This window comes from Orycteropus afer, unplaced genomic scaffold (assembly GCF_000298275.1).
Source record: "Orycteropus afer afer isolate SDZICR_OR568_19922 unplaced genomic scaffold, OryAfe1.0 scaffold00124, whole genome shotgun sequence".
Taxonomy (NCBI): domain Eukaryota; kingdom Metazoa; phylum Chordata; class Mammalia; order Tubulidentata; family Orycteropodidae; genus Orycteropus; species Orycteropus afer.
The window spans coordinates 2,465,262-2,474,247 of NW_006921711.1; the positions used below are offsets into that span (position 1 = coordinate 2,465,262).

At 33.1% G+C, this 8,986-nt stretch overlaps 1 protein-coding gene across 1 annotated transcript in view; it reads left to right on the forward strand.

Annotated features, from left to right (window-relative positions):
- Positions 1 to 8,986, forward strand: part of CAMKMT (calmodulin-lysine N-methyltransferase) — a 720,478-nt gene that overhangs the window by 74,422 nt on the left and 637,070 nt on the right. Inside the window, exon 3 of the mRNA XM_007944389.1 lies at positions 3,852 to 3,916. Coding sequence (XP_007942580.1) covers positions 3,852 to 3,916 — 65 coding nt within the window. The remainder of the gene's footprint in view (positions 1 to 3,851; positions 3,917 to 8,986) is intronic.

Here is an 8,986-nt window from a genome sequence, read left to right on the forward strand (position 1 = left end):
AGTGGCTGGTGGGTTTGAACCACCAGCCGTCTGGTTAGCAGGCAAGTGTCTTAGCCACTATGCTACCAGAGCTCCCTTAATAATAGTAGTAGTTTTGAAACAGACAATAGCAAGCAAACTAAAAACCAGAAAAAAGAAAGAAAAAAAAAATCGGGGGAAGGCAGGGGCAGGGCACCCAGGCTCCATCCAAGTACACAGAGTGGGATGGAGTTCCTGCGGGCCCAGAAGGTGGGTGGGAGTTGGGGATGGCCAAACCTCTGTTCACCAAACGGATGTGGGATATAAGAGTAGCAAGGGGAATGTCGCACATTTTCAGTCTTCCAGGTCTGGAGTGTCCTTGGGGCTACTCAGATATCTTCTGGAGGCTAGAAGTCTTAATTCCAGGTGCTGGCTTTTGGGGAGGTTTCTCTTGGTGTAATATTATCTGGAGCTCAATGTATTACATTGGACTCCTCTCCAGTAGCAGGTTCCTTTGTGATCTATTCATGTTTGAAAGAATAAATATAAATAAGAGTATATAAATATGACTTTGAATCCTAGCTTACAGTTCTAAAATTGAACTAAAATTTTGGTCTCAATGGTTGCAAAGACTTTTTCCATTTTTCATAAGGCAATGTGTATCTTTCCACATTAGTAGTGTAAAATGACAATAGCTTAACCTTATAGAATTATAGAGTTGAATGTGATCTTAAAATAAATAATAAGAACAATGATAGTAACATTAATAATTGCTGACAATTAAGAGCCCACTGTGAAAAGCATTGTTGTGAGAGATTTGTATGTGTTAGCTTACTTAATCAACCTTATTAGGTAATTACCTTATGAAGTAAAATGTTATCCTTATTTTGTAGAAGGTGACATGGATTGAATTGTATCCCCCTGAGATATGTTGGGATACTAACCCCTGTATCTGTGAATGTAATCCCATTTAGGAATAGGGTTTTCTTTGTTACGTTAATGAGGCCATATCCGTATAGTATATGTCCTAAACCTGATCACTTCTGAGTGATAAAAAGAGCAGATTAGACACAGAGGAGCATAAACAAAATAAATGCCATGTGGAGATCCTGAAGATTGCCAAAATACATTTACTTTGAATTTCAAAGTTCTATCTTGTTTTTAAGATGGTAAAGTGGGTAAGTGCTCAGCTGCTAACCTAAAAGTTAGTGGTTCAGACCTACCAGCCGCTTCATGAAAGAGAGATGTGGCAGTCTGCTTCTGTAAAAATTGTTGTTGTTGTTATGTGCTGTCGTGTCAGCCCCGACTCATAGCGACCCCTCCTTGGATTTCCGAGATGGTATCACTATGGAAGTAGATTGCCCAACCTTCCTTCAGAGGAGTGGCTGGTGGGTTTGAACTGCCAGTCTTCTGGTTAGCAGTCAAGTGGCTTAGGCACTATGATAGTGTTTCTGAAAAACGAGAAGGTCTGTTTTAATGGTAACTCTGAAAATCATGCTTGTAATTTTGAGCAGTACTTTTAACTTTTTAACATACATTTCACATCTATTATCTAGGTTTCTGATTTTTAGAAATATTTAACTTTTTGTAAAATAAGTACACTTTTGTTCCCTACTCGTCCCAGATTTAATCCACATAGTTACTTTGTCTTGATCTGTGTGTGTGTACGTACACATGAGAGAGAAAAAAAAGAGAGAAAAAGGGAGGGCGGGAGGGAAGGTGGGGAGGGGCTGTGAGCATGCACAAGCAGGTAAGGAAAAAAGAGAATGTTCTTATTTAAATGATTTAGCCCCTAAATCTATTCTATTTTTAGGAATTTATTTTAAGGAAATAATCAGAAATTGGCTCAGTGATGTTTCTACAAAAATGTTCATTGAAGCTATATGCATAATAGTACAAAACTGAGTACTATCTAAAAATCTAACATAAAATGTTGGTTCAATAAACTATATAGTAATACTTGACAACCGTTAAAATTATATTACAGAATAATAGTGATGTAGAAAACTTTATGTTAAATAATAGAAGAAATTACAAAACAGATTGGACAATGTGCTTTTTCTTATTTGATGAAAGGAATATAAGCATAGAATGAGATTGAAAGACTATGTACAAAAAATATTAACTGTGGTTACTGTTATGTGTTAGGATTATGAACAGCTTTTGTGTGTCTGTGTATGTCTGCTTTTATGTATTTTTAGATTTTTCTTGAAGGAACCATATGTGGCTTTTATATTTAGGTTTTTTTTTTTTTTTTTCTTATTCTATGCTGGTCATTTTAATAGCATCATTTTGCATTTTAGATGTTAAGTACTTTGTTCCTTTTCTTCCCTTGTCTCATGTGTACACTGTAGTTTTCTATAATATCATTGTAAATAGCCCCATACCTTTAATCTTGTATATACAGAGAAGATAAAGAATCACTGATGAAGGTTTGGTTTGTGGTTGGTGACTTTGTTTGATTAGGTTATGATACCATTAAGCTTAGTGCTTATTTGGCTGTTTGTGATTACAAATAACTTTATTCCATCTCAGTCACTCTCTTGAAGAACTTAGTCTCTATCATGGATAAAATAACAAGCTTATTCTTTCCAGAAAGGATAACACAGTTTACATGTATTCTGTTATTATATTTATCTTTTATAATAAGTCTTGATGACAAAATTAAAGTAGTTTCGATGTAAGTAAATTTTACTGTGAGTTATGAATGACTTGGTGGCACAATGCTTAAAGCACTTGCCTGCTAAGCAAAAAGTTGGAGAAGATTTGAACCTACCAGCCACTCTGAAGGAGAAGAATGCGGCACTTTGCTTGTCTGCTTCCATAAAGATTTACAGCATTGGAAACACCATAGGGTATTTTCAGTCTGTCCTTTAGGGTTGTTATGAGTTGGAGTTGTCTTGACAGCAGTGGGTTTTTTTTTGGTTTTATTATAAACTATTTTAGAATCCGGAAGAACTACAACTATAAGTTATATGAGGAAGAACGTAAGATTATACAAGGCTTTACACTAATTTTCATCATCATTGAAAAGTGACTCAAACCCTATAACCTGTTGACATTTGGGTCCATTTGTATATGAAAAAGAGTATCTTTCATAAGCATTGGTAAAATATCAGGAATGAAATAAAATATTTAGAGAACTGTGAAGTTAAGAGGGACTAGAATTAAAGGATGATATAATTAATATTAGTAGGAAAAGTTATGAAAACTCTGCCCACTAACAGAATTGCCTGGAGATGGAATGCTCAAGATTGGTTAGTGTTTTCCACATGTTGAAGGTTTGAATTAATTGGTTTTGTGATGATTGTTTATCTTGTTTTGCCTCTGAAATTCTCTTAAGTGTAAGTTGCTTTGTTGTTGTTTTTCCATCAAAAACGTTAAGAATTTACCTCCCCGCTATATAACTAAAGACGCTCTGGTGGTGTAGTGGTTAAGGTATTTGGCTGCTAACCAAAATTTGGTGGTTTGAAATCAAATCTCCTTAGAAGAAAGATGGGACAGTCTGCTTCCTAAAGATTTATAGCCTTGGAAAGCCAATGGGGGTTGCTATGAGTCACAGTTGACTTGATAGAAGGGAGTTTGGTTTGGTTTTTTGGTTATGTAACTAAAATAACAAAGGGGGAAAATCTTATAAAAAAACCAAAAACCCAAAAATCAACTATTTTTTAATCCTTAAAAATATAATCACCAGGAACTAACTGCATTAAATATTCAGAGGACTGTATTCTATTATTTCTTTTCCTTTTCCCTCTAGTGGGCAGAAAATATTTTAAAAATATAACATTGGAAGAGTTTTGTAGCATGGGGTATAATACACAATCTCATCTTTTTAAAATTTAAGAGATGTTAGTATTTCACAATCATTAAAGAAACGTTTTATTCCTTTCCAGGCGTAATAATGGATCCTTGAATGTTGAAGATGTTCTTACCAGCTTTGACAATACAGGAAATGTTTGTAAGTTACAGAAACATATTTAGTATTTTAAAAAGTGAATTTGTATTTTTTACTCGCTTATGTTTATTATAAGGCGCTCTGGTGTGTAGTGCCTAAGGCATTTGACTGCTAACCCACCAGCCACTCCTCAGAAGGAAGGTTGGGCAATCTACTTCCGCAGTGATACTGCCTCGGAAACCCAAGGGGGGGTCGCTGTGAGTTGGATCTGACTTGATGGCAGTGAGTTTGGTTTGATTTTTGGTTTATGTTTATTATATTTAAATGTGTATATATATTAAATACCAATATATTTAACTTATCTTAGAAACTTATGTCTTTAGTTGCAAAATAAGATGCCACTTCTAAATGAGATCAGGCTGTTTTTACACTTTGTAGTTTGGAGGGTAGTGAATGTGACAGAACGTTGGTCAGAAGGAACACTAGATTCTTGGATACATCCCTTTTGTTTCCATTTTGTCCTTAGTTAATGCAACAGAGGGTCTGTGTCTTCTTCTGTGCTATATTTTGGGTGTTTACTTTTCTAATCCCTGCTTCTTCCCTCTTTCACTACAGAATAATCCCTTAAAATGTTTCTTTTGTGCTAATATACTTTAATGCTAGAGTGTTTTTGTTTTATATAATATTATAATATTATAAAATTGACTGACTTTTTATCTAAGCTTCTGATTAAGTTGTGATACATTGCTGCAGATGTTAATGTGTTTTGACCTATTGATGTATTTATTATTTAATGCCGGTTTAATTCTTAGTTCAGTTCAACTAATGTTTTCTGAATGCTGTGCTAGATATAGAGATTCATGTTCTATAATCAATTTGAGATAAATCAGTTAATTGTAAATAATGTCATATGGTGAAGAAATCAGCTAAGAATAGTGTTATGTTCAACTGAGTTGAACAATATACCATAATAGGAGCCGGGTGTATCTTCATGTTTGGTTGCATAGACTATTTCTAAGATAGTTAATTGTCAGTGAAAAATGACAATTTTAAATGTGAAAATAGTACTTAAATACTTTTTCTCAAAGGAAAATTCAGAACTGTAACTGCTTATTGCCTTAACATAAACTACTAATGCTGCTTTATCAAATGGCCTCTAATTTTAGATCTGCATAGAACAGTGTTCAGTAATAGTCAGGCAATAATTTTGTCCTCATGCCCACATTATGACAAACTTTTGATTGTATAGAAAAACAGGTGTTTTTGCCACTGAAGAATCTATAAATATCCTAAAATTATTCTAAAGTGCTTAAAATAACATAGATTTCTTTTACATGACTAGAGGGAGGTACACTTTGTAATTTTTACAAGTTGGCAATTTGAATTCTTTCTCACTAAGACATATTTTATATCTTTATTGGGAATCAGGGCAAGGATTGGACAAGGGATGCCAATGGTGGTTGAAGAGACATTATCTGTTAGTGGTGGAGTAATTGTTGAATATCATTAAGTCAAGCCTATTCATGCATAGTTCAGGAAAAATATCCTAAAATGTAAAATGTAGATTTTTTGATTCCGTGATATAAAAATCAAGTATTGCTCCCAGTGGCTAAAGTATGGAATAGGGCCACTAGCTGGCAGCATTATGTTAAAAAAAAAAAAAAAAAAAAATTCCTATAGGTCTAAATTATTATTTTACACATGAATATCTATATTATCATAACCTTTTCTAACACCTTTTACCCATCAACTTGTCCCATACCCGCAAGTTGTTGTTATATTAACAGATGAAGAGATGACTTTTTAAGAGTATTTTTTTCACAGCTTTCTATTATTTGATAGAATTAAGACTTTGGAATGAGACCCACCTACATTTGAATCTCTCTCTAAGATGCATCTTACACAACTTACATCTTCTCCTTGAGCTTCAATTTTTTTCATCTCCTAGGACTAGATATAGCAACAACAACAACAACAAAGGACTGGATATAGGAGCTCTGGTGGTGTAGGGCCTAAGGCATCTGACTGCTAACCAAAAGCCTGCAGTTCAAACCCACCAGCCACTCCTTGGAAGGAAGACTGGGCAATCTACTTCCATAGTGATACTGCCTTGGAATCCCAAGGAGGGGTTGCTGTGAGTCAGATGTGACTCAAGGGCAGTGCTTTTTTTTTTTTAAAGGACTGTATATAATGTATATAGAGTGTATAGCACTGCATTCCTCATACCTGACACTCAATAAATGGAAGCCATCTATTATTACTGGTGATGAGTAACTCTAAAACTTCTTTCAGTTTTTTTCTAAGAAAGAAAATAATCTTATTAAAGATTATTCTCATGTTTTAAAGAAATTATTTTAATTGAACTAATTAAAGCAAGGTAGGAAAAGTACTCAGGTTAAATTGCCAAAATAGTAATTTAGTAAAATGTCTTGTCATAAGTATGGTTTTAAAAACCTGAATATATTGTCAAGTTATGGTAGTGCTGACAAAAATAAGGAAAACCTATTAAAACATATTTTGTGCAATTTGTGTATCTTACTGATTTTATTTTAAAAGAAAAATCTTTACTGATTTTTTGTTTTTAATGATAAATTATAAAGTTATACTTCAATAAAGTAAATATTGAATATAACTTTTATTTGATCTGTGGCAAGGCATAAAGTGATCCAGAGTTGAAAAGTGATTTTTCACTTGATGCTTCCAAGTTTTTTATTTTATGCTAATAGTGATATTAGCTTGAGTTTGTGACTAGAAACTCCAGCAGAGGGCACCACAATCATTATTCTGTCTCACAGTACAGTGTAATTGTAATAAATAACTGTAAGCTTTCACCATGTAAATGTATAAAAATGTGTGTTTAAACATTTCCACTTGATTTATTTCTAATGTAATCAACAATTTATTAATATGAAGAATAGATTTTCCTGGCTGGTTTTTCAGCCCAATTAGTTTAGTTTAGTTTTAATACCAGTTTAATTTTATACTTCTAGCTTTAAATAAAGGAATACTTTTGCTCTTGCTAACCTTGATGGCAAGTGAAAGTTGTATACATGAGTATCAGTACTTAAATGGCCACCTTGGTAGTATACTGGAAAATATTAACAATGAGGAAAAAAAGTTTCTTTCATCTATTGAGAGAATCAGTGGATAGAATTACTCCTTTTCTCAGGTATTAGTTTCCAGAGCAATACTATTTTATGATAATAGAAAAAAATTAATAAAAATATTTTATAGTTACAAAACCCTGATGTATGTATAGTAACACAATATAGGCATAGTTTAGTGGAACCATTAATTTCAATTTTAAAAATCAGGTAATAATTGTATTCATTATAAATTTTCAAAGATGAGAGATTCAGTCTTCCTGAATTTCTTCATGTTCAAACCAAAAAGATATGGACAAATCTCTTTAATTTTGGAAAATAAATGAAACCTTTAGATAGTTTAATTCCTGATATAATAGAAAGAAAGCATTCTTTATATTTACTTTTATTGTTTAGAAGTGTTGTGTGTTTTTGAATGTTTGCCCTGTGAAGTGTTTTATTCTGTTGAGATACAATTATTTCACTGCCTTAATTCCTTTCAGCATGTAGGAAGAAATTAAAATGAATCTCAAATGGAATTAATCATTTCTGCATAATGAGTCATTGCTGTACCATATATGATCACACCTTCTTATATATTTATATTTGTTATTTTGGAAAACAAATTATTCTAAAAGCCTACCTCCCTTTCTGCTTGCCTTTAACTAGGAATGGGTATGAGCTTTACACTCTTTGTTACTAGTACTTGAGAATCTATTTCCTTCAAAGATATCCAAGTTGTTCTATGGTAAGGTTGTGCCTGCTGGTGATTCATCATGCTTGGAAAGAGGTGCCATTGGGCTGCCCAGGGAAGGGTATAGGATGACATCCTTCATGCAAGTGAGGTGCTGGCTGTTTCTGTGTTTCATGTAACATGTTACTCCATTACATTATCCAAGTATATAATTATTCATAATTAACCAGTTACCTAAAATTAAATACTTTTATTTGATAAGGTTATAAAATATTGTTCTGTATTATTATGTATAAATTTATTTATTTCTATATTCATTGATATATGAAATAGAAACATTATAATATATATTTTATTATTATAAATAATAATATAGGGATAATTCTTATACCTTGGGTACTCGAGGACTGCTCTGTGAGTACTGTAGCAGATTTTCTCCTGCTTCTGCCTTTTCTGGGGGGACAAGGATCCTCCTTTCCAGTCAGTTCCCAGAGAAAGCTTACGACTACATGTCTGTTGGAATGTCATTTTTTCTTTTTCCAAAATTGTCTTTTTCCTCTACCCAAATTGATTTTTCAAAATAGGATTCTCCTCAAGGCTTAATATATCCAAAGTTGGGTGTCACAGTCTATGTTATAATTATTTGGTATTCATAAAATTTTGTCAGTGCCTGGGGGTATAATAGCTTTATTTAGATTGTTCCAGTGCAGCATGCTTTGTTTGGTAGCTTGAACAGATGAATTAATGCTTCCCATACAATATATGCAGTATAATGTGCATATGACTTTTAAGAATAGGAAGTCAGTAGTTATTATATATCATTGTAATAACTTAGTGTGAATCAGGATTCTGGCTGATGTTGCAGTTTAAATTAAGAAAGTGTATTGGTAACAACTCTTCTGCTATTTGAATTTTTTTTTTTTTTCTCCTTGTTGGGCTGTATGATAGGACCTTGTGGTATCTGGTGTCTCATGGTCTCCTGGAGAGACTTGTAGACCCTCTGCTTGTCCTGGCATAGTGACATTTTTTCCATTAATGCCTCCAGCTGACCTGGATGTTTAATGCACACAACCACAGTCTTCTGCTTTTGGATTCATCCCAGTGGTCTGTTAGTAGACCTTTTTTGTGAAGTATCTAAAGGTAATTTCTTTCAGACTAGTAATCAAATATTACTTAAGGAAAGATTCTTATTAAAATAAAAAATATTTTCACTTTCTACCTGTATTTGGAATACCTAAGGTAACACTTAAATCTCTTAGGAAATACAGTCCAAATTTTCATTTTTTCTGTTTCATTTTATTGTGTCATATGGTTAGGGTACTTACTATAGTGGAATTATCAAAGCTATAGGAATGT